Source organism: Balaenoptera borealis (genome assembly GCF_965194805.1).
Source record: "Balaenoptera borealis genome assembly, chromosome: 16".
NCBI classification, from domain to species: Eukaryota; Metazoa; Chordata; class Mammalia; order Artiodactyla; family Balaenopteridae; genus Balaenoptera; species Balaenoptera borealis.
This window is the reverse complement of record NC_138872.1, coordinates 64,305,255-64,332,186: the sequence shown is the minus strand read 5'-3', so window position 1 is coordinate 64,332,186 and position 26,932 is coordinate 64,305,255. Positions and strand designations below refer to the sequence as shown.

Sequence of the window (26,932 nt, the reverse complement as noted above, 5' to 3'; positions counted from 1 at the left end):
GCTTTTGCTTCATAGTATTTCCTGAGCATTATCATGTCTTTGAATAGTCTCTGAAAACATGATTTTTTTTGTGTGTGTGTATACATTATTCCATTGTATGTAATACCATGATATGGAAATATAATACCAAATACGGTATTATTATAGAGAAAGTTCCCCATCATTGGGTGTTCAACTGGTTTCTAATTTTTTGCCATTCTAAACAATGCTGCATTAACCATCCTTGAGCAAAAATGTTTTGGGGAACATCTTTCTTCCTCTCTAATCTCCAAGGGGCTCTTGATGTTTGCTGCCCAAGTTTATCAGAAAGCTCGTACTGATTTACACTTCACTGTCCTTCTTACCAATGGCACTGGGTATGGCCCTTAAAAATTATTGCCAAACTGAGATAAATTCATACATACACAAGTAGGTAGCTCGTTTTAAGATGCATGTCTTTGATCCACAAAGGCTTCTGGCTGAAAGGGGCAGGGAAGCTAAGCAGAGATGCCCAGAGGAGGGGGGAGTGAAGAGAGAAGGAGGGAGGCGCCCGGACGAGCCCAGCTCTTTGGCCTTCCTACTTGTGAAATGAAAAGCTGTCGCTTCTGCAGCGCGTAAGGTGCATGGTACTTAGAGGGTGCTTGTGGTTCCTTAATGAGAGCATTCCACAAATCACCGTCCCTCTCAGCCTTCCTCTCCTCTGGTCCTGCTCTGCAGTTTAAGTCTTTATGTCTGATTATAACAGTTAGGGAAGCCGCCTTCCTGTGTTCCGCATCTCCTGAAATCACTGCCTTGTTATCAGATGCCTCCGGGGCTTTGAGAAAAACACCTGCACTGTCTTCAGACTGCTGGCTGGGCATTCCCGGCCCACGCAAGTCCACTTCGGTCTGGACTTTGGAAGCAGAAAACCCTCCCTCCGGACTGTGCTGCAGAACTCGTTGCCGTGATGGAATGTTCTGCATCGGTGCGGTTCCGTTCAGTAGCCTCAGCCACTTCTGACAACTGAGCACTTGAAATGTGGCTGGTGTAACCGAGGAACTGCATTTTAAAGTTTAGTCAATTTAGACTTAAATGTCTCCTTGTGGCTAGTGACGATTGTGGACAGCATAGATGGCATTGTGAAAGTGTCCTGGGGCTGCCTGCATTAATGTCTGCAATTTGTCACCTCTCCTGTCTCTTTCCCATGTGACTCTGTAGGTTTCCTTGCACCGATGAGGTGAGTCTATTCCCCCATCTCAAATCTGCTTTGGCCAGAAGAGGAAGGGGTGTCATGCCAGTTCTGAGCCAGGGCCCCAAGTAGCCTTGCACATTTCCACTCCCTCTCTTGCTCTTCTGTGATCGCCATGAGAGCACGCCTAGCCTAGCCTGCGGAGGGATGACACACTCAGAGCAGAGCCGAGCCACCCAAGGTATCCCAGCCGAAGCCATCCTAGATCCGCCAACCACCCCCAGCCAAGACCTGCAGCTGGCTGCAGATGCAGAAGAGATGCCAGCTGAGCCCAGGAAAACTGCCCAGCTCACCTGCAAACTTGAAGGCTCTGTAAATGCTTATCGTTTCAAAGCACTGATTTGGGGCTTGTTACACGACATTATTGCAATAGGTAAATAATAAGTCGTCAGTGTTTGTTCTGTAAGGTCGTCAGTGTTTGACTAGTGAAGGTGGAAGAAAAGCAGGAGAGATTGTTGTCATGGGAGTTAAAAGAAGAAAGTGTTTCCAGAAGGCGGTGGTCAGTTGTATGGGGCTCTGTTAAGGGGTCAGGCAAACAAGCAATGATCAACTGCCCCAGAAATCTAGGAGTTAATCTTGGGTTGCTCGCTTTCCCTTATCTTCTTCCAAGAAATCCTGTTTTCTCCACCTGAATCCATCCTCTACTGTCCTATGCACCGCCAGCATCTTGGTCCAAGCCAACATCATGTCTTGCTGGACCTTTGCAGAAGCGTCCTTACTTGTCTCCCTCCTACTTTTGTCTGCTATAACTGATTCTCATAGTAGCAATATGCATCGTGCCTTCCTTAAATACTGCAAGGGGTTTTGCTTATGCTTGGGTAAAACCCAAACTCCTTACCTGGTCTAAAACTCCTACCTCTTTCTCTAGCCTCATTGTTTCCCTCTGTCCCAACCTACCACCTTCTAGCCACGTGGACCTTATTTTGGATTCTTGAACATGCTAAGCTCATTTTCACCTCAGGGCCTTTATTTACATAGGACATTCTCTCTGCTGGAGATGCTCTTTTCCTCTTATGATTGCATGGTTGCCTCTGTCTTATTTTGCTTAAATGTTACCATCTCAGAGAGACCTTCCTTGACCACTGAACTTAAGTCACCAGCTCACTGCTGTTACTTGAGGTTATCTTCATTCTTCATTCTCTATAGATCTTTTGTTCTTGTTTCTGTGAGCTGGGGTACTGCCTGCTTTCACACTAGAATGGGAGGGCCTTGAGCTCGGGGCCTGGTCTGTCTGGGTCATGGCTGAGCACCGAGTGCCTAACACAGCCTGCCACATGGTAGGTGCTCAATCAATACTTACTGTTTGAGTGAACATTCTAGAAGGATTTTCTCTTGAACCCTTTGCTTCTAAGGTACATCTAGGGAACCTGTAACCCAGGACTGAACACAAAGCCCACTGGTACCTCCTCTAGACTCTATATGGTAATTAAGTAATTAAGACTAAGAAGAGAGTTGTAACAAGATGCCAGATGCAATGCAATAGAACCTAAAGGATGCCTCAGGTGCATTCACTTGGCCCAAAGGTGTTTTTACTTCTTATTTAAATGAGGTGGGTATTAAAAAATTTAGGAGGCTCACACAAAAATGTGGATTTCTGATTTGTCTTGAAAATTCAGGAGATGTGATTGGCAACTCCAAGGGTACATTCCCACAAGGAATGTGCTGGATGTGCTGGAGGGCAAGGATATGCTGGAGTTCAGCACTGGCGCCCCGGGGGTCCCTGGTTTACAGGTCAGCCCACCCTGCGCTGAGGATACATGCTTCCTGCCTGGCCCTGATGGCACCTGAATTTGAGGACATGTAATAAAATACTGACATCCTTATCTCTGGATGGGGCTCACAAGAAAACTTTCAAACTGCCATTTTGAGATTTTCTGCAATGAACAAATGTTATTACCTAATGAGAAAAAAAATCAATAAACATTATTTTTATGAAAGGTTATACTATAGACTAGAAAGACACAATTTGCATGAAATGCTCAGAGAAAATGAGACTCTTGAAATAAAGTTTTCACTTGCTGTTTCCCCAGATAGCCCAGGGGTAGAAATTTACTCTTTTTTGCCTTTTGGGACAAGGGTCCTTTGTCCTGATTTATTTGCAGGCTCATATTCATAAATATATATTGGCTTTGACCACAGCGAGGCACAGTGGTTCCATTATAATAAAAAATGTGGTAGAAGCCAAAGGATTCCAGGCCTGAGGCAACTTGATGGCTTGCTTAATCCCAAAACAAATACCAGGCGAAAATTTCAACAACTATAAATCAATTGGAGGAATCTTTTGAAATTTCCTATAAGATTATTTACCTTATAAATGCTATGAAGCCTGGGATTAAAACTACTCTTAAATGGCATTTGCCTCCTAAGCATCGGGCACTGTGCCATCTACTGGGGACACATACTGTGGTTCCTCGGCCAGGGATTGTAACCCCGGACTAGCAGGGGGAAAAGACATTCACCAACGACCTTGATCCAAGACACTGCTGCTAAGTGCAGTGGCAGTGTTGGAGGATACTTTGGGCTCAGGAGAGGCTCGGGGTGGGCTATCAGGGGAGCTCTTAGCAAGTTTCACAGAGGATGTGGCACCTGAGATGACCCTGGAAGACTGGGAAAAGGTAGAATGAGTGGGGACAGTGGGGACGGTCAGCAAAGAACAGCACAGAGGAAGCGATGAACAGTTCATGTAACCAGTGATGGAGCATGTAGCTCACACAGCCGGCTCCCTATTGGCTGCTTTTGGCAGTTTAAGAATATTGGCAACTAAGATACCAACAACAGCATAAACATGTACCAAGCACTTCATATGTAAAATACTGTTAAAATGGGGATAATAATAATACATAACTCATAAGGTAGTTTTGGAGGATTATCCCCTTTAAACCTCACAACACCGTACGCTGTAAGGCTTATGATTACTCCCACTTTACAGATCAGAAAACTGAGGCTCAGAGAGGTTCATGTCCAAGGTCAATAGCTAGTAAGTAGAGTGGAGTTCAAATGGCAAGTCCTGGGTTCCTAACCCATTCTGGTCTCCCTTTAAGCTAAATCAGAACCTGCAGGGAGAGGAGAGGGAAGGCTGAGGGGAAAACTGTTGCAGCTCTGTGGAAATCCAGCTGGTGTGCATGCATGGGGCCCCATGTTTTCAGAGTTTTTGAGAACAAAATGGTTCCTTTCCTCTCTTTCTTCTGTTCTTGAGAAGAGGGAAGAGCGGGGCAGGGAGGGACATATAGAAGGCTCAGTGGAGAAAGACTGATATTAATAAATTTTTTTTTCTTTGTTGTTTAAAGAGGAAGGTGGGAGGCAGAACAAGAAGGAGAAGGAGAGTGACTAGAGGCACTTCTGGGAACCCATCCTCAGGAAATAATCAGAAAAGAGAAGGGGGAAAAAAGAGGCTTTCTGCAAAAAGATATTCATCAGAACATTATTTACAATGGTCCATTACTGACAACAGCAACAGGAAAGGGCTGAATTAAGCAAACTCTGGAATTTCTACTCAGTGGAATACTAGTGGCATTAAAAAGGGTCATTATCCTTACGGAAGCTGCAGAGCAGCAAGGAGAGGAGGGGCTAGTATTATAATGCCGAGCGAAAGAAGCCGGACACCAAATCCTTGTTGTCATTATGGAAATATCTGCAATGTACATGGGTAGAGAACGGAAGAGAAGGTACACAAAATGAGAAGGGTTGGTTGGCTTAGGGAAAGGCAGGGGAGAGATGGGGTTATGTTGAATTGTTTTCCCACCTTCCGTCTTCTATTCATATATTCTAGAACATTCTTTCCTAAGTGTCAACTGGTACCCACTAGTGGTAGGTGAGATGATTCTAAAGGGTACATGAACATTTTAAATAATAGTTCTGCCTTTTCATGATGTTTTTGGTTATGTTTTTAGGTGTAACAATGATAGTATGGTTACATTTTAAAAAGGAGTCTATTTTCAGAGATAAAACATTTATGGAATTTGCTTCAATCAAACTGATCTGGGACGAGGGGAAGGTGAGTGAAGGCGCAGATGAAACCGCATTGGCCGGGAGCTGGTAATTGCTAGAGCTGGTGATGAGAGATGGGGTTACACTTTTCTCTCTATTTGGTATATATGTGACATTTTCCATAATAAAAAGTAAAAAAAAAAGTTCTATATTTTCATGATTACTTTCCATGTAAAACAAACATAACTATCTAATACGGTGCCATAAAGCTTCCTTCTAAAATACATATATTTAGCACAAAGAATGAGTCCACAGAAAGGAAATAATTAGGTAAATATGAGATCTGCTATCCTGAGAAGGTAAAAGGGTGATGAAGGCTTAGACAGGAAATGCTCTGAACGCTGGGATGTCTGCGTGGATGATTTTAGGGAGGAGCTTGGGTGGAGCTGCAGCCCCTACAGAAGAGGACGGTCCCTCGTCCCTGGTCCCCCGGCTCCCTGGCTCACCTGCAGCTGTTCTCCCCGGCGTCGTGCAGTAATAGCTCCGCCCGGCGGAGGCCCAGGCGGGAGAAGGAATGATACAAGGTCAGCGTCACGTCGCTCAGGCTGTGGATGCCGTCAGGCTCATCGTAGACATTCTCCCAGTACGAGCGGAGGCCCGGGGTGCCCGCGGGGTAGTTCCCATACAGGTAATAGTCCAGCTGCCCAATGATTTCCTGATTCACCACGGCTTCGAACTTGCGGGCAAAGAAGGTGGGCCGGGCTGTCTGCTGCGCTCATGAAATAAAAACAACAATGTCAGCAAGTGGGGATGAGGGTAGGTGGGTATTTAGGAGCCGGGCTCTGCAGCCAGCCTGACGGCATCCACATCCCAGCTCTGACATTTAGTGCCCTCTCTGTTCTCAGTTTCCTCATCTGTAAAAAGAGTGTTAGGATTGAATGAGTTAACATTTGTAAAGCATTTAAAGCAATGATGGACATGTAGAAAGCATGATTTAAATATTTGTGAAATAAATTACATCCTAGATGTTTACAGCTGGGATGGATCTCAGAAATCATTTAGCTGGAGGTCTAATACCACTTACGGATATATTTTAGTTGTCCAGAAGAACGTTTTAAAATTGAATTAGCTGGCAACATTTAAAAGGTAGAAGTTTACAGAAGCAACTTTTGGTTTCCCTTCGAACAGAAATGATCTGGCCCCATGTTCCTACATGGTGACAAGTAGTTAAAGCTGAATAGCACCTGTCCCTTTCGATGGGCATGGGGTTTTTGGCTCACCACAGTCCCCACCATTCCCTATTGCCTCCTGGGCATTGTAACTGACTTACAGACTCACAAGGAACACCCTGGATTTATTGACCGGAATCTTCAGGAGTGGGGCTTAGAAATCTGTACTCTTACCAGGCTTTGAAGGTGATTCATTTGCTCACTAGGGTTTGAGGATAATGCGAAGGACACCTGACCTGGCTGCACATCAGAAGCACCTGTGGAGATTGCGGAGTCCTTCCCGCCAACCTACTGAATCAACATCTCTGAAGATGAGGTTTAGGGATCTGTATCCAAAAAAAGCCTCCCAGGTGATTATGCTGCAGTGTTTGAGAACCATTTATGTAAACCAAATTTTCAAGGAGGCTGAGTCCCAGAGAAGAAAGGGACTTACTTATCTAAGGTCACACAGCAAGGTATGGCAGAGCCAGGATTCAGATGCAGCGTCAAGGGTTAGAGAAATAAAATACTGAGCCCTTATTATCTACCAGGTCTAAAACTATGGTCTGGGGCAGAGATCAATAAACCTTTTCAGCAAAAGGCCAGACAATAAATATTTCCAGCTTTGCAACTACTCAACTCTGCTGTCATAGTGTGAAAGCAGCCGCAAACAGGTAAATGAATGGGCATGCGGTTGTGCTCCAAAAGCACGTTATTTACAAAAACATGTAGTGGGCTGGATTTAGCCCAGGGGCTGTAGTTGGCTGACCTCTGGTCTAGGGCTACGGAAACAATTAAAACACAGACCGCTCCCTTGAGGAGCCTATGATCTAGTGTAATTATTGACCTTAATTTGGGTCTAGCATTGTTCTCACTGCAGTGGATTAATAGCAACAATAATGTCAATAAAAACTCCTGAGCACCTGCTATGTACAGCGCACTGCATTTTGTCATTACCTCTAATCCTCCCAACAACTCTGCAAAGCAGGTGTTACGATTCCCATTTTACAGATGAGGAAACTGAGCTTGGAGAGGGCAAGTGGTATGTACAAACTCACATAGTTGTAAGATTTGAACCCAGATCCGATGACTCTAAAACCCAAGCTCTTTCTTCTGCATCATCCTAGGATCACACTGCTAGTCGGGGGAACTCGAAGCCTCAATAACAAAAACCCGTTAGTATTTGGAATATCCCATCTGCTCTCTGCTTCATGACCCTTGGGAACCACACCCCCTTCTCTGTGGTGGAGGGGTCAGGTCAGTTCCCTTATAGTAGCACTGAAAAGAGCCAGACCATGTAGGTTCAAATCCTCATTCTGCATCTTTCAAGCTGTATATGTCTTTGGGCAAGTCATCCAGGGCCTCAGTTCCCCCATCCTTAAAATGGGTATAATAATATGGGTACTTAGCATAGAGTCTGGCACACGGTGTTAGCAGCTATGATTATGTGACTATTATCACTACACCCTTAAGCCTGCTACCAGGGCCTTCTAAGTCTTTGTTTTCTGGAGGCAGAGAACCAGACTCAGTGGCAGGGCAGCCTCCTTTCTCCTCCCGAGATTCTTTGATCATAGCTGGAGCTCCTAAAGGGCACATTTCTATATTTACGGTTCTCTTCCTCAGAGTTCTTTCAACAAGAACTCAAGAGTTCCGTGCAGGCAGCAGTTTCTTGAGTCTAGATGTTGGGGGATATTCTTGATCTTTGTTTACTGTGAATTAAAGTGCTGTGAGTGCTTTGTTTACTGTGAATTACAGTGCTGTGACTCGGTCTCTATGTTAGCTCATCTTTACCAGAGACCACGATGTCCCCAGGATGCTGGGGCTGCAATACAAGTGCCGCCGCCCAGGAGTGGCCCCAGAGGGGCAGCGCACCCAAGAATCACCCGGCTTCTTGCTCTAAATGATGAAGGTCCTTTGCAATGAGGGTGATGACTGGTCCTCTACGAAAGTGGGAATTCTTCTCTTTATTTTCTCTTTTGAATAGGTCAGATATTCCCCTTGCCACCCTCTTTCTGCTCAGCAGATCCCTTCTGCATGGACAATGGAACTAAAATGTCACCCAAGTTCATGCCTCAATTAACATGGGTTTGAGGAGGCCCCCGGGTAGCTCTCAATCTGCCACCAAAAACAGACCTAAAGAATACTCATTGCAGCAACTGCTTACGCAGGCGAAAGACGTTAGGTGGGAACCTTGAGGGAGTAAGAATGATGGGATGAAACCTGCTGTGTATTCTGCACCCAACCAGGCATGAGACCAGGTTGGCAGCGGGGTCTGGTGGAAAAAGCCCAGGTCTGGAACTGGGAACACCTGTGTGGGACCCCCCACCCTGCCACTCCACAAGCCGCATGTCCATGGACAAGTAAGCCCCTGCCACTGTGCCTTGGTTTCCCCACCTGCACAGTGGAGATGATTTCTACCCGGTGAAGCCAACACCCACAGAGGACCAGGCACACCGCCTGGGATAGAACAGACCCGTACCCCGTGCTTCTCAAACAGAATAGCCTCCTAGTTGCTTGGGGGTCTCGTTACTATGCAGATTCTGACTCAGCAGGTCAGGAGCAGCAGAGATTCTGCGCTTCTAACAAGCTCCCTAGTGACGCTCCTGCTGCCGGTCTGTGGACCACACTCCGAGGGACCAGGCTACGAGGGTGGAAGCCTCATGGGGGCGGTCCGTGTCCTCCCTGGACGCTTCCGTTATGTACCAGAGCAAGGCAGCAGGGGCGCCTTGGACTGGGTTATCAGCCTGGCACTGTTGTCCCCCCATCCCCCCCACGTTCGTGGTTTGGGAAGCAGCATATCATCTCTACGTGGCGGCTCTAGTGACCTCAAAGTGACTTGTTTAATCACTTTGTAGCCTTCTGTCTGTGCTCTGGGCAGTTGAGGCTGGGCGTGGTGAGGGGGAGAGGAGGAAGAGCTCAGGGTACTGGCCTAGAGGGAGTGGGAGGCGTGCTCACACGGGATGGAAAGGGGTCACCATCCTGAATAGGTCTGGGGTCCAAGGCACCCCTGGTGCTCACAGGAATCAGGTGCAGCAATGGCCACCCTCCTGCCTCTGCTCTCCCCACAACTATGACTCGATGGGCCTTGCAGTGATACCTGTGAAGGCAATAACGTTTCTTCTTGTTCCTCCTTTAAAGTTCACAGAGTGCGGTGTTTTACAAACTTGTCTGCTCATCAGAATTTCTCAAAGTGTAATATATTAAAAATAAAAATTCCTGGACCTCACTGGAGATCAAAAGCTCTCAACTGGGGATGAGTTTGCCACCAGTGGACAGCTGGCGATGTCTGAAGACATTCCTGGTTGTCATAACTGCAGGGTGCTACTGGATCCCCACAGGGGACATTAGGCAGCATCTGGGGACGTCCCTGGTTATCACAACAGGGGGAGGTGCTCCTGGCACCTAGTGGGTAGAGGCCAGGGAAGCTGCTAAACATCCTACAGCCCCCTCACCCCAACACAGAATTATCCAGCCACAATGTCAAGAGTGCTGAGGTTGAAAAACTCTGCCCTCTAATCAAGTTTGTACCCAGAAATATATTTTTAACAAATATTTCAGGAGATTCTGATTGAAAGGCAGTATACAGAAATGGATACAAATATGGCCTTTGGAAACAGGTAGGTTGGGCTATGTGACCTTGCATAAAGTTACGGATCTTTCTCTGCCTCAGTTTCCCTATCTCTAAAATGGGATAATTATGTATGTATGTAGGTATCTTCTAAGGCTGTTGTGGGGTTAATGGGTCAATACAGGGCAAGTGGTTAGAACGTCCCTTGCATGGTGTTAGTGATCAATAAACGCTGGCTACTGTTGACGTTGTTATGATTATCATCAAGAGCCAGGGTTGGAAAGTGCGGGATCCGATGACCTGCAGGGCTGCCTCGGATGCCGGCAGATGCTGGCCGGAAGGCGCGGCTCACCTGGAAGCGGTGGAAGTCCTGCGGCTTGAAGTCGTTGGGGGAGCAGCCGCACCAGTCCACGATGTGCTTGTACTGGCACTTGCAGCCCAGCTTGCGGTTCCAGTTGGTGATGCGCAGGTTGTTGTCTACCATGGTGTCACAGTGGGGACTGTTCTCCAGGACCGTGTGGAAGAAGGACTGCGGGGCAGAGAGGGGCCAACCTGAGACCTCGTCCAGCCTCCCTCGAGTGGGCTGGGGTGGGCGGGGGGTCCTTCCCGAGGGCCACCTGACAGTGAAGGGACTCTCCTGGAGACTCAGCTGTTCTCTCTGCAAATGGGCTCAGTGCAGTCCAGGCCAACCAAGGGTGCCCTGGAGGTTTTGTCCAGGGTGGCTTAATGCTGCTTAGAAGTTACTGCTCTGAGCGTTTCTCTAAGATGTCTCTCCCCAGCAGCCTAGAAACTGATTTCAAGACATCTCTTATCACCCAGGACATCCTCTGTCCGCTCGGCAGAGAGAGAAAGTCCCTTAGGGTATGTCAACACATGGGGACCAGAGAAAAACAATGGGACAAGTTTCTAGAAAACCCTGGGCCAAAAGGGCTCTTGATTTTGCAAATAGTTAGACCTGAAACCAAAGAGATTCAGGTCTGAGATACCTTGAAAACAAAGACTGAAGCTCTGGAATTTCACTCCTGGGAGAAGGAGGCCAGAATCATGGATGCCCTCCTACCCTAGTCACTGGAGTAGCGACTACAACACTGGGAGGGGAGGAGGTGGGGGTCCATTGGGCTTCCCACTGTTCATGGTGCTGAACCAGGTGCTGTAATCTCCCCCTATTCCTGAGGCTTGGTCAACCTCTCCTAAGAATCTGAGAAAGAGGCAATATTGAGAGTGAAAAGAGAGACCAGAGAAGAGACACATGGTTGTAGCTGCTGAAAGAGAGACGGGGGGCGGGGCGGGGAGAGAGAGAGACAGAGACAGAGAGAGAGAGAGAGAGAGAGAGAGAGAGGCAGGGAGGGAGGGAGGGAGGGAGAGAGAGAGAGAGAGAGAGACTGACTTCTATTTGGACAACTGTTTTATAACAACCTCAGATACCAGGCAGATACGTTCTCCCCTGCTCTCTGCTTCCTAGGGAAAGCTGTTGGGGAGCACGTGTCTTCCTGTTACAAATTCATGGCACAGCCTTCAGATTTCTTCTAAACTGGTCCCCTGGAGGTGGTCTGGGAGAAGGGCAGGACAGAAAGGCTGGGATGAAGGAGGTGGGATCTAACAGGGATGCTGGAGTGTAAAGTGCCTGTGTGCGCTGGGAAGTGGGGGATGGTTGGGACAGAGAGAACCAGCATTGGGATGGGCACCTGGATTAAACAGCCAAAGCCCCAAACAGTCTCTTCTCAGTGGGTGAGTGGACAAAATTAGGCTCTATCCACACCCCAGCTGCCCTTCTTATGATGTTAAATGACATGCCTGTGAACCTGCATTTTAAGCTTGAATTGTCTACAAGCCCACAGAGGCACATATTCTCCATCCAGCAGTGGGGGAAAGTACCCAATTATCGATTGCCCTGTGTCCTTTTATAATGATACAGAAATTCCCTGCAAGATAATGGATGAGAAGGTTATCAGAATTGATAGAAAAGGTAATTTTCGCTGAAATAGGATTAAAAGCTGATTACTTAACATGTGTGCAGAATAGCAAAACCAGGCCCAGTGATGACAAGCCCATCATCCCTCAGGATTGAAGTGGGCAGTCAGCCTTACTCAGAGCTTGGCCCTGCCCCAGATGTCGGTGAGGGATGTGGAAACCATCAAATGAGTTGCATTGTCTTGTCTGGCCTAGAAACGCACAATCTGAGTGGTCCAGAGATGGGGCACAGCCAGGAATGGTGGGCCATTCATGGGAGGTGTTGCAGGCTCAACAGAAACAGAACCAGCTCTGGAATTTTCTGAAGTTGGAAATTAGGGTGAAAGTGAACTGGAGGTCAGGGAGCTAATCTAGAATCTCTCAGTCCAGGTCTGATAAGAAGGCTGCTGGCATGTCAGGGGCAACACTTCAGCACTGAGTCCCTATGCATTTCCAGATGGGGCTGGGGCTGTTTCAGAATACCCTGCAATCTTACACAATAGGACTTCTGAAATGGACTGAATGTGTCCCCCCAAAATTCATAGTTTGAAATCCTAACCCCCAATGTGACAGTGTGAGGAGGTGGGGCCTTTGGGAGGTGATTAAGTCATGAGGGTGGGGTCCTCATGAATGGGATTAGTGCCCTTTTAAAGGGGACCCTCACCCCTTCTGTCATGTGAGGACACAGCAAGGACTGTCAGTAGTCAGCCTGCTGCCCAGAAGAGGGATCTCACCTGACCATGCTGGCACCCTGATCAAGGACTTCCAGCCTCCAAAACTATAAGTACATCCATTTTATTGTATTTTGTTTTAGCACCCTGAACTAAGACAGTTTCCCATCCTGAGGTCTGAAAAGTGGTGACAGACTTCCCAGAGCTTTTCAAATACTTCCAAAAGCCGACAGGAAATGCCGAGTCCCAAGCATTTGGACACAGTGACTGTCAATGCAGGGGGCTAGGGCAAACCCAACAGAAGCCCTGGCTTTGGGATCACTGGAATTTCTGGTGTGACTGATGAGGCCAAAACTACTGTCTGTCAGGGAATGATAGAATACTATTCAAAATTAGAAACGGAATTCGTGGTGTTGAAAAGTTATTACAGGATTGGTAAATGTGGAGGATCTGTCAAAAGTTGATGTGGGTGTTTCCTGAAAAAGCCAGCATATACAGTTGTGCAGGTTACACACTGCACAATTCTAGGGGGCACCATTGTTATTGTAGGTATGAGAGCTTTGTATTTATATAAATAAAAGTTTTCTGAAAAATGGCAATAAAGTGTCTTGTTCTAACAAAATCAGTATATCGTGATGGTTTTACGACCAATGGGAGCCAAGTGTCTTGAGGAAGAACTGCCTTTTTTACTTTACATCTTTAAAGATGTTGTATAGATTGCTGGTGGCAGCATTGTGCATCTACTCCATACAGCCTCCATGTAGACTGGAGGGGACCAGGGGCCCTGCTGTGACAGCAAGGTCCCTGGTAGCCAATACAGTTCCCCATCTTCCTCTGGATGTTTGGAGGACAACGTATTGAACCCTGCGTGGCTTTGCCAAAAATTCAGCAAAAATTCAGCATCCACTTTGCTCCAAAGGCTAGAGCCAGCCCCTACCTTTCTTAGGGATTTTTTCCTGGATACTCACCTCTGCAGGAAGCAGGGTGTAGGAGTAGAATTGCTTCATTTTGGTCACCAGATCATCTGTGGAGAACGTCACATACTCAACAAACTTCCGGTTTAGCAGGAACCAATCTGAGCCGCCATCCACGGCAATGCCCTCTGGGATCCGCCGGTCCCCCAGGCGCCACATGTGGGCATCACACTCCAGAAAGAGCCGGTCCAGGCCCTGTTTCCGGATGAACCTGGGCAAGACAAAGCAGTGCTTAGCCCTGAAAGAGCGCCACCTAGAGTCCAAATGAAATGGCACAGTCTCGGCAATAAAGGCATTTATTGAGTACTTACTGTGTGCTAGGTACTGAGCTAGGGGGTCTGTGTGTAGTTTTTCACTTGATCTTCACAAGCGAGGCTGGTGTCTATAACCCTATGAGGTAGGTACTATTATTATGCCCATTTTACAGATGAGGACACAGAAGCTTAGAGAGCTTAGGAGACTTGCCCACGCAGCACAATTAGATGGCAATGATCATCTGCTACATCTGCTTCCTCTTTAGAGAACTTTTGAAATCACCTTTTCATGCCATGGATGCCTTGGCAGTTTGGTGAATACAGCCTATGGACCCTCATCTCAGGATAATGCTTTTATTTTTTAAAATTTATTTTTTAAAATTAATTAATTAATTAGTAAATTAAGTATAGTTGATTTACAATATAGTGTTAGTTTCAGGTGTATAGTAAAGTGATTCATATATATATATATATATATATATATATATATATATATACACACATACACACATATATATATATATATACACATATATATATTTCAGATTCTTTTCCTTTATAGGTTATTACAGGTTATTGAATATAGTTCCCTGTGCTATACAGTAAATCCTTGTTGTTCATCTATTTTATATATAGCAGTATGTATCTGTTAATCCCATACTCCCAATTTATCCCATTGCAGAATAATGCTTTTAAATGCATACAACAAAAATACACAGGGTTACAAAATACTTCCAAAAATACCAAAGTGATGATATAGTAATTCACATGATTCTTGATTCACACATTAAAATGAGTATTACAAAATATTTTTTAAAACACCACATTTATGATAATTACATGTGTTTCCTTTTTAACACATTTCATAACAAGATCTTGTAGTAGGTCTAAAAACTACTGTAATTTTGAAGAAGAGGTGAGCATATATGACATTTAGAAGCGGATGCATCAATTATAATGTGATTTGAAAATACGTGATTCCTGGGACTTTCCTGGCGGTTCAGTGGTTAAGACTCCGCGCTTCCAATGCAGGGGGCATGCGTTCGATCCCTGGTTAGGGAACTAAGATCCAATATGTCACGTGGCATGGCCCAAAAAAAAAAAAAAATGTGATTCCTAACAGTAACTGCTAATACTGTGGTGGTTTGTTACCCTACATTTAGCTAGATTTCAGTTAGAGTTCAGTGAAAATTAAGATCATTTTCTTCCTATTCAAAGTCACAGACCCCTGAATTCTATCCATGAACCTCAGATTAATAACTCCTGCTCTAGGACACACACACACACACACACACACACACACACACTCTCTCTCTCTCTCTCTCTTGGGATTCTGCAAGCCAGGCAGGGTGGAATTGGCATTTCCTAATTTGTAGATGCAGAAATCAAAGGTCAAAGAGCTGGTAAGGTGGGTGTGTTGGGAGGGTAGACAGAACGAGGGCCAAACTTTCTGGCCCAAACTCTCAGTTCATTTGCAGTTAGCATTAATTTCGCACCTACTATGTGCCAGGCATGTGCTGGCCTTGGTGGGAGGCAAGGAGAAGTGAGGATGGTCCCTGCTCCTCAGGAGCTGGTTATCTCGTTGGGAGTTTAGAGTCTACAGGTCTCCCCACCCAGGGATCTTGCTGCTTCTCCGGCTCATACAACATAAAATCAACCATTTTAAAGCATACAATTCAATGGCATTCGTTCATTCACAATGTTGTGCAATCATCATCTCTAGTTTCAAAATATTTTGTCACCCCCATCCTCATCAGCAGTTACTTCCCATTCCCCCTTCCCTCCAGTCCCTGGCAATCCATCTATGGATTTACCTAATCTGGATATTTCTTATAAATAGAATCACACAAGTTGTAGTCTCTTCCACTTAGCTTCGCGTTTTCAGGGTTCCTCCACATTGTAGCAAATAATGGGGCTTCATTCCCTCGTTTCTGTCTGCCCAGCATCCATTCTCTGGGAACCACACCTTGATTTTATTCTGGACAGTTGCTCACCCTCAACTCTCAGTTCACTTGGTTTGCCTCACCCCCAGCACCAGGGGTGGGAACATGACTCAGCCTGGTCAATCAGTATTCCACCTGCTTGGCTGCCATAATTGCTTCATGGATGGGCAAGCAACTCAAGCTGAGTCTGAGACTAGGTTCTGGATTTTTGCTGGACATACTAGGAAGGAGGGCTTTTCTAGGGGATTTTTTTCTGGAAGAATGTAAGCTGAGGGCTGCTGACAGCCATCTTGTCACCATGAGTATAGAGGTTGTCTGATCATGAAGGTAACACAGAAGACAAAAAAAGAGAGATGGAGAATGGGAGGAAGGGAGGGAGGAAGTAAGGGAGGCGGAGAGACAGACAGACAAAGCCTTGATGACTTTGCTTGAGACCCTGGATCTTGCTATACTTGATTCACCCCCAGACTTGTCAGTAAAGTGCTTAAGGCATTTTAAGATGGGATTCTGTCACTTGTAATTGAAAAAGTCCTGACTAATACATTCCTGAATGATTTCACCTTTATCATTACCGTGATGAATGCAAATGTTCTTAGGCTCCAGATAGGACAGGTAGCCATGGCTGTGGCATATTAATGCCACCTCTTCCACTAGAGCAGGCTGCATCCCCCATTGTGTGTCTAGAGGTCTTTGTGCCTCCATGGCAGACCTCATCTCTGTCTTCACATTAGAGTTACCTGTCTCCTCCGAGGTAGATGCTGTGCTCACTAGAACTGACCTTGGCTTCCTCCTTTCTGCCTACCTTACAGGTCCTGGAAGAGTGCAAGGCATCTGCTCAGGAAAGGTCTACGGTGATGACCAGACGTCAGGGCATAGAAGCTGGAGATAGTCCCACCCTGTTGGTCATGCTGAATTCTACAAAGAATCTCTCCCATTGGGCCTCCCACAAATCCACCAAAGGGAACTGCCTGAAACCTCACTAATAAACCCAACATCCCTAGCACTTTCTTCTGCACAAATAGAGGACCTGCTTCTTGACATTGTTCACTCATTGAGCACGATGGTGTAATATATTTAATTCTTAACCAAATTGATGCTAGTGTAATAAAAATGGTGACAACAATGATGCTGGTGGTGAACGGACTTAATTCTGCTAAAATGTGCTTTTGATCTACAGTGCAGTGTGGCTCTACCAGTAACCAGCTGGGTGAATTTGGAAAATGATGACCTTGACTCAGTTTCCCCCATGGGAAACTGACAAAGTTGGGCTAGGTCTAGGTTATAAAATTAAATGTCTACAGGGGTCAGACAAATAATATAAGTTTGCGAGGGGGGCTGAGTATAAGATAACAGGGTAGGTGGAGTTAGCAAAGACGTAGAGACTGCATTTTCTGAAAAGCACTCAAATCCCTTAAAAAAAGCATTTCTGGCTAAATAAGACATATCCCTAGGCTGAATCCAGCCCACAGACCACCAGTCATAATAACGCTGGGTTACGTAATCTCTAGGGTACTTTCCAGCTGTGACATTGTCTAAGTCCCTCTGTTATACCCAGGAAGAGGTGTGGGGCAAGCATTAGACAGATGCATGAGAGCCCAGAGAAGGCTGACGACTTTTCTGAGGATACAAACAAGGGCAGAAGCCGACCAGAAGACCCACATGTCTAGCGTCCCTGGTCCTGTTCTTTCCCTAACACACCTTTCCTAGTGCAAAATCCAAGTTCGTTAGCAAAGCCATGTTCTCTCTGGGGAGCGACCTGGTGAAGGGTTTTCAATACACTCACCATAGCACTCACTGACACCAAACTTGGCTCTAAGTGACAACCTGAAAGAAGCCTCCGAGTCTGAGGAAATAAAATCCTACCTCGACTCTGGCTGGTGCCAATTATATGATAATGTCCAGTGGGCACACTTAACTGTGTTTAAAACTTTAAATTTTAGACACTCTGTATCAAAACTTACATGGTAATCAAGACCAACTGAGAATGAGAGAGAAGAAATACAGGTGGGACGACTTGCAAAAGTTTTCTTTCCGTGGACCAGCTTTTTAATTTCATGTTCCATTAGATGGGATAACAGCATCATCTTGCAATTTTAATGTGATGTCCCGGACCGCAATATCCAAATACAATATTTATGCAGTAATCTCCAAAATGAAACATTCACGGGGTTGGGAGATTGGCCGCTGTATTTACTGCCTTCAAAAACTGATAAGCTGCAAACACATGCTTTGGTTAATTATGAGGAAACAGAGACCACAGATTGCCTAGGTCTCAGAAAGGGGCTACCAGGAACTTAGGTCTGGACTGGGAGAAGGTGGCAGACTCCCAGAGTCTGGGTATCTAGCAGGTGAAAAGAATCAGCTGTTTCAACAGTGATTTGCTTTTTATTCTTCCCTGTGGATTTACTATAACTTGAAAAGGTAAAGGTTGGAAACCAAAGTAAGTTTGTGAACACCTGGGTGAGTCTTGTCAATGCTGGCTCACCAGGAAAAGGTGCACGGCTCTCTCACCTGAAGGATGGAGGGAAGATTTGCAGCAATCGGCCCAATTCACAGAAGGTGACCAATCATGCTGCCCTCCCTTCAGTTTTGTTTCCAGTTGACCTGGTTACCTGGTAAAACTGGGGTCAACAGGTGATACCATAGAAGAGCAGACATGAAGAGGATCTGGTACCAATGCTGTCTCTGTTTTCACTGAGAAGTGGGGCTGGCTTAACCTCTCTGAATGCCAGTTTCCTCACCTGTAGGATGAGCTCCGTGACACCTATCCCGACAAGTTCCCAAATCAGCTGCAAAATTGTGATGGGTGATGTTTACAAAGGTCCTTGCAAAGTAAGCACTCTTCACCCAAGCAATGGGCTGACCCAACCATCAGTCCTTTTTTTCATAGAGATAACATCCCTCCCCAATCCTCCTTTGGTGTTTTATTTTTCTCCATAGCACTTTTCACTTTCTAATATAATATACAAGGTATTTATTTAGTTTATTGCCTATTTCTACTACTGGATGTAAGCCCCAAGAGGGCAGAGATTTTTGTCTATTTCTGATCACCTAACTGTATCCTACTACAGTGCCTAACATACAGCTAGTGCCCAATAAATATTTGTTGAGTGAATGAATAAAGGGAACAGTAACAGCCATGTCTGTCAGGCAATCAGGAAGTAGCTGCCATTAGTTAGCCAGGTATCAGATTTTTCTAACACACATTCGACAGACAAAGGAACTGAATCACAGGAAGGTTAAGTAATTTCTCCAAAGTCACGCAGCTAACAGGCCTAGACTTGAATCCAGGTCTGGAGGAATCCAATGCAAGTGCTTAACTACTCTGCCATTCTTCATCTCAATTCGCCAGGGTCCCTCCAAAAGGACCCAAATGAAGGATCTGAGAACTTCTATTTCCTTAAAAAGACAATGCCCAGAAGTGAGAGAACCAAGAGAAAATGGCTCATTGCTGGTTGGAAGAGGCTTTCAGCCAGACCTCACAAGGACTTCTGTCTTCAGAATAGGTTACTTAAGGGCAAACATGGTATCGTTTGCATTTGGTTTTACCTCCTGGGCTCTCAGGGATGGTTTGCCTCCCTGAGATTTTTCTCTACTGCCACAATACGGGACAAAGTCAGAGCTAAATATGCTTCTACTAGGATGTCACAAGGACCAAATCTACTCAGTTGAGCATCAAAGGAAATCAGATGGAGGATGGCAAGGGGTCCTGAATCTCCCCCATGGGAGAAGAGGTCAGTTAAGAAAGTATCTGTAGCCTTTGGAAATGGCCTCAGAAAGGGCAGACAATGAAGAAGTCTCTCAATTCAGTTAATTCCCTGGCTACAATCTCGGTATATTCATCAAGTGTGGAATTATTCCAGAACTGTCTTGCCCTGTAATGAATTCTGAAAGGAAGAACACTGCCCCTCAGATTTTACAGCATGTTTGAGCAAGAAGGAATCTCAGCAATCAGCTAATATAACTCATTTTATAGATAAAAAACCCTGACACACTGAGACTCAGAAAGGATGTGTGATCTAAAGTCATCCGAAGTCACACAGCCTAGAAAAAATATTTCCTCTTCTTCTCTTTCTCTCTCCAGTGATCTCCCACTGAACCCAGATTACTCCTTTAGCCTAAGTACAACCTAAGCATTTTAGTTTAAAAATAAAGTCATGGAACAAAGCATGAAAACACAATGTATGAAATCAGCCAGCTATGTGAATGGGCTCACACAAACAGCCATGGCACACAGGGGCTCTGGAGCCAGAATATTTGGTACAAGTCCTGGATTTGCCACTAACCTTGGGCGACCTGAACATGGATGCCTCAGCTTCTTACACGGAAACTGGTGATCGTCATAATATCTGCCTGAGAGTTTAAGTGAGATTATATTATATATGGAGAGGGCTTAGTGTAGTGCTTGGCACTTAGTAAGTGCTTAATAAGTGTTCACCAAGATACTTAACTTTTTCCCTCATCAAGCCAGAAAATTAAAACTTCTCTCTCTCCTCTTCTCTATTCTGGGATTTGGTAGACAGGCATGTGTAGGGCACCTCCACAGCTAAGGAGAAACCCTTTATGCTCTGAGAAGCAATGCCTTTTCAGCACCAAGGACAGAAGCCCTCACAGTGCACCCATCTCCTGCAATTATTTTAGTGCAGCAATGCCCAGGGCTGTGGTGGTAGCGGGTGACAAGCAACATGGGCACCCTGATTCTGTCTGAGAACCACAAATACAAAACCCTCCCATCTTTCCAAGGCACAAGTCAGTGAGGATTCAGGTCACTGGGTTTCCTAGTTTGGCAGCTCCACAGGGGCTCTGCTGGCCATTTCCCACATGTCCAGTGTGGGTTATGCCCTTTCCCAAGCTGGGCTGGAGTCAGCTGTCAGGCCCCAACTCTGCAGTAGTTGGTAGAGAAAAGGGGCTTGGGGCATTTGCTCATTCAGCAACTCTCCAAGTCTCTGCTGAGAATATGGTTGTGAAGAAGACAGACATCATCCCTATCCTCTCTCTTCTAAGATGAAAGATAAAACCATAATATTTACCATTTATTGAGCACTTGCTACTTTCTAGGTCCTGTTCCTTGTACTTAATATATATTCTCTCATTTAATCTTCATCACAATCCTATGAGGATTCATTTTCCAAATGAAGGAACAAAGACACAGAGAGGTTAACTAATTTTCCCGAGGCTACACAGTTGGTTAGTGGCAAGGAAGGGATTCAAACCTTAGCAGTCAGGCTCTGGATTCCACACTCTTAGCCACAAGACTATAACACTACTCTAATAAATAGGTAAGTAGTCATAAATAGCTATAAAACACATGAATATGTAATTAGATGTTTGTGATAAGTGTTATACAGGAAAACTTAGAACGCAATGACAAAATAAAGAGACAGGGACTTAATTAGTGAAGACTATTGGGGAAGACTTTGCTGAGGAGGTGGCATTGACAAGAAGGATGAGAAGGAATCAGTCATCTGAAGAATTTTGGGGAAGAACTTTATAGGAGACAGAAATAGTGTGTGCAAGAGCCCAAATGAACGAAAAGAAGCTAACGTGGTGGGAGTGGAAGCTACAGGGAGAAGCTCAGCTTCACTACCTCACTCCAGAGGAGACCAGTCACAGGAGAGGCAGACTCTGACCTGATTGGTGGAAGGAATGTATCAGCCATAAGTACATGTGGCCTGGACATGGCAGGAGACTCCACAATGAACATACTTAGGGAAACGGTATAGCACAGTGGCTAGGAATATAGACTCTGGAGCCAGACTGCCTGGGTTCGAGTCTCTTTCCCCATTCCCAAGCTGTGTGTTGTTTAATCTCTCTAGCCTCAGTGTCCCTATCTGGAAAATGGGTATGATAATGACTGCACTTACACCATGGGATTGTTGTGAAAATTGAAAGAATTAATATCTCTAAGGCATTTGGGACAGTCTCTGGCACACAGTAAACCCTATCATTACACATGCCCTGGGCGAAGAAAGCTGAGTTGGCTTTGACATTCAGGAATGGAAAAAAACCCAGCCTGAGAAGAAACGCAGAGTTAGGGGCCCAAATCCTGGAACTGAGAATCCCAGGCTTGGTGGCCCATGCTCTTCACAGCACTCAGGGCCCGAATCAGCTTGCACCTCTAAGAGTCTAAAGGTCCATTGAGGGCTAACTGATTTTCCCTATTTCACACATATTTAAAAACAATGTCTCCTGCCTTCTGTTCTGATTATAAAAGTAATGCAAAAAAAAAAAAAAAAAAAAAGTAATGCAGTTTCTCCATAGAAGGTATGGAACACAAAAAGAAAGCAAAGAAGGAAATAAAAAAATCATGCTCTACGTCTCAGAGATGACACTGCACATATTTTCCTTCTAGCCTTTGGTCCAACTTTGACACGTATTGTTTTGAAAAAAGAAAAGATTGAAAGTTGACCTCAAAACTCATGTGGAGGCCCACAGAGCGTCTGTGTACACAGCTTTGTATGGGTGCCTGTGTGATGCTAAGCTTTATTTTGACATGGCTACCATAACTGGATTAAATAAAGTGAACATGCAAACAGGGATAAACTCACCGGTTGGGTTTAAGAAAAGCAAGAGGGAAATGCAATCTGCTTTCCCCATTGGAGATGAGATATTAGTTACCTCCTCCCATCAATCATGGTGCTACGAGACAGATGGGGAGAGAGCTCTTCTCCTGATAAGCAAGTTGGCACCAAAGGGCCTCCTGAAAGCAGATTTGCTTGGAGGAGGTTCCTGGCCAGGCTCTCGATGGATTTGCCAACTTTTGGTTAAACAATTGCCTATTTATACATCAAGGGAGGTTTGGGCCTGAAGATTAGTTCAATGTCAGAGAGAAGAAGCTGCTGAAGCTGCTTTAGCTGCCATTCTGGCACCCAGCGAGGGACTGCCGCCTCTAGCACGTGGGCCCCAGACCAGGGAACAGGAAGAAACTTGTTTATGCCACTCTTGACCTGAGGGCTGGGACCCCTCCTAGCTTCCTTCTGGTCTAGTCTTCTTACATTTGAAATGCTAGTTGTTCCTCTAAGAGTTGTAGAAAATGTTTCGAAAACGTTAATCACGTGTATATATACCATCATCAAGGCTTTTCCATCGTTGTCACCATCACCACTATCATCATCACCACCATCATCAACTTAAGGTGCATAACTAACTATTCCAAGAGCTTACTCACATATTCACTCATTTAATTCTTGCAGCAATTCTATGAGGTTGGTTTTATTATCATTATTCCCATTTTACAGATGAGGAAACTGAAGCACAAGTGATTGATGTAACTTACCCAAGGCCACACACCTAGTGAGTGCTCAGCATACGAACGCTGGCAGTCGGGGTCCAGAACCCAGATTCTTAACTGCTATGCTATAGGTTTTATGAAGTCTGTATGAGACTTTCCTTAATATTTCTTTTCTAAACCAACTTTAGATAGCTTCAACTGTTTTCTTTTAAACTGAGTCTTATTCTAAGCATCATGTCCATGAAATCATCGATTAGATGGGCTAATTATATAAATTTTAGTTGATATACATAAAATCAATACTAACTCTCCCATGATGCCCACTTATGAACACCCCCAAATAATCTCACATATCACTGGTGGATTGTGAACACACTTTTGGGATAAGGTGACTCTAGAAAGTAGGGGAAGGACTGATTTTCCTCCCTTGCTCCTTTAAAAATGATTCCGCTTAAAATCAGCAGAGTTTTGCTCTTTCATCCACACACCCCAAGAACTGAAAACAACAGGTCCTCTCAGATGCAGTCACTAATCGTGGGGTGATAAAAGTCAGACCTAACCAGGCTCCAATGCCAGCTGTGTGGAACCTTGAGCAAGTTAAAGCAACTTTGCAAGCCTCAGCTGTATTCTTTAACAGAGGATAGCACAACTTGAAAGCACCTGGCTTGGCACTTCCTGTCGTCAGTGAGGATACTCAGTCCTCCACAACCCCCACATCACTGTCCTGATCTTATAAAGAAGAGGACACGAAGGCATGGAGAGTCGAAGCCATTTGTCAAAGTCCCCTGGCTGTCATACGGCAGAGCTGGCATTTTGGCACAGGTGTCTGGACTCCTTTGCCCATGTTCTTACCACTACACCACACTCTGCCCCAGGGCTAAGCACTGGGGCCCTGGTGACCTTGAATTATTTGGAGAACTTAGACCAACCAAGGCCGGAAAATTCCCAGAGGAAACCCTATTCCGGCTGAGGGAAATGATTTTCCCTTTCCATCTCCCTGTAAGGGGCCTGTCCCTACACACTGAGCCTTGATCAAGCTGCTGAGATTTGGGAAACTTCTCCAATGCTCCCCGAGCAGAACCCAGGAGTTCCTGGGGATGGTTGCCAAGACCTGCTAATTCAGGGCACTTGCTTCTTTTAGCCCTGCAGAGGTTATCTGGGAAACTGATAATTGTGCCATTTGTCTTTCAATATATCTAGCTACTTCATTTTTGGAGGAAAGCAAGGAAATACAGTGAACACAACACTCCCCTTCATTTAATTATAGGAACAGTCAGGACCAATTTGGCAGCTATTAAAGTACCAGTTTGCCTTTATGCCATCTCTTAGCAGCGGGAGCTGGAAGTCCAAATTGGCTGCTAAAGGCTGAAGCTGGGGACAGAAGGTCAAAACTGCTATTAGGAACCACGTGGAATTAAAAACTAAGGTACCCTGTGGCCTATTTTGTATCTCACTGTTTGCTTTTGTCCCTCTCCATCTCTCTGTCTTTTAAACTCTCTGCCTCTGTCACACTGTCTGGTCCCGAAGCATGAAGCATCAGAATGGGAAGGCATTTGGAGATCATGTCATTCAACCACTTTGTTTTTCAAAGGGAGAAAATGAAGCCCAGAGAAGCAGAGTGGCTTCCTCAAAGCCACCCAGCGTATTGGAGGAAAGCAGGACCAGAACACGGAGAGGCTGCATCATGCAGGGATTTGAGCTTGGGCTCTGCGGACACACTCACTTAGGTTTGAGTCCTAACCCTGCCCTAGTTGTGTGAGCTTAAGCAATTTACTTCATCTCTGTGAGTCTCAGTTACCTTATCAGTAAAATGAGGCTAATACGTTGAGAAGGGTCACCATCTGGAGCCAGAAAATTAAACCAACACAAAGGGAAAGAGAACTAACAGAAGTTAATGGGTGAGGGTGGTCAAAAGGTACAAACTTTCAGTTATAAAATAAGTAAGTTCTGCGGATGTAATGTACAGCATGGTGACTACAGTTAATAATACTGTGTTGTACGTATTTGAAATTTGCTATGATCTTAAAAGTTATTATCACGAGAAAAAAGATTGTAACTATGGGTGGTGATGGATATTAACTAGACTTATTGTGGTGGTCATTTTACAATAGATACATATATTGAATTGTTATATCACTTACTTGAAACTAATATAATATGTCGGTTATATATTAATTTAAAAAAAGGTTCCTGCCAGTGAACTACTTGGTTATTTGATGCGATGTGTTTATTTTACTTTAACCCTCTCCAGAAATAATAAGAAATAATTAAGCAGCCAGAAAATAAAAAAGGAATTAACAGAGAGTCTGGGCTTGATGATATCATATGAACTGCTTGATTCAGCGATGTCTGAAGTCAGATACTAATGTTTTAGTTGCATCACCCAATAACTTCCTTTACCCTTTAAGCAAGTTTGAGCTGAGTTTCTGTCACTTCCCACCAAAAAGGGTCCTTCCTAACATGCTATCAGTGCAGAGCCAGAGCGAAGCCCCACCCAGGCTGCACCCGTGGGAGACACGAGGGAAGATGGGCGTGGCCAGGTTTGTTCACTCAGCAGGTGAGGCCTCAACTGACAAAGAGGAGAAAGTCGCCGTTGATGGCTCATTTTACTATTGAATTAATTCTAAATTAATCTCCTGAATTCATCTAAGTGAGAGAATCCCAGCTGAGGACTCATGCATGAGTGTTGGAACTTGTGAGCTGTTTTGTCCAGATAGCCTTGGGTTTTAGGGTTTCAGAGGGAGATGCAAGCAACAACTCCTTAGCCTGCGTCTTTATCCTGCCCTTTATCCTGCTGTGCCATTTGGGTACCACCTGTCAACTGCTGATGCACAGCAACTGGACAAGATGTACTCATACACCCAGAGGCACAACGCTGGCCTATACACCATCTATTTATTTCTCCCACCTGCAATTTGAGTCCAATGTTTATCATGGCAATGACCTCATCACTACCACCACCACCACCATCATCATCTTCATAGGGCATTTATGATATGCCAAATGCTTTATATACAACATCTCATTTAATCCTTCCAACAATCTCGTGCGTATAAGTCCATTAATGTTTCCATTGTACAGATAAGGGAACCGGCTCAGAGAGGTTAAGTCACCAGCCCAGTGAAACACAGACAGGATGTGGTGGATCAGAACTTCAACCCAGGAGGTATGACCTCAAAAACTCATGGGGCTTCCCTGGTGGCGCAGTGGTTAAGAATCCGCCTGCCAATGCAGGGGACATGGGTTCGAGCCCTGGTCTGGGAAGAGCCCACATGCCGCGGAGCAACTAAGCCCGTGCGCCACAACTACTGAGCCTGCGCGTCTGGAGCCTGTGCTCCGCAACGAGAGAGGCCGTGACAGTGAGAGGCCCGTGCACCGCGATGAAGAGTGGCCCCCGCTCGCCGCAACTGGAGAAAGCCCTTGCACAGAAACGAAGACCCAATGCAGCCAAAAATAAATAAATAAATAAATTTATTAAAAAAAAAAAAAAAGAAAAAAGAACTCATGATTTTAACCTCTGTGTTGTACCCAGTTCCTAGCACAGGGCCTGGAAATAGTAGATAGAGAATAAATACTGAGTAGGCTGAAACAACAATACTAGGGTGGATGTAATTCAGACACAAGTCTATCAGCTTACAGTGGATTCCTTTCTAATGATATGACTTTGCACAAAACATGTATTATAAGTTATCTGGAAGTGAAGAAGCGTCTTCATTCTCTACCTAAGGGTGGGGATACCAATATCTGGTCTAGTTCTGATAACTTACCACCTCCGTGGAATCTTGCTCAGCTCCACCCTGCTTCCATGGGCTTTGGGGCCAGAGAATTGGGTTCAAACTCTAGCACTTACCAGCTGTGTGACTTTAGGAAAATCATTTGGGCTCCCAAAGCTCCCCTTTCTTCTCCTGACAAATGGAGATAATAATACGTATTTTTACACTGAGTGACTGTAGGAATAAAGTTGGATCCCGTGTGAAAAGGGCCCAGCAGAGCGATGTG

General features: G+C 45.2%; 1 protein-coding gene across 1 annotated transcript in view; it reads right to left on the bottom strand.

Moving 5' to 3' along the window:
• Positions 1–26,932, bottom strand: part of XYLT1 (xylosyltransferase 1) — a 301,880-nt gene that overhangs the window by 19,628 nt on the left and 255,320 nt on the right. Inside the window, exons 7-9 of the mRNA XM_082362428.1 lie at positions 13,500–13,716; positions 10,263–10,439; positions 5,641–5,903 (exon numbers count right to left, since the gene is read on the bottom strand). Of these exons, the coding sequence (XP_082218554.1) occupies positions 5,641–5,903; positions 10,263–10,439; positions 13,500–13,716 (657 nt within the window). The remainder of the gene's footprint in view (positions 1–5,640; positions 5,904–10,262; positions 10,440–13,499; positions 13,717–26,932) is intronic.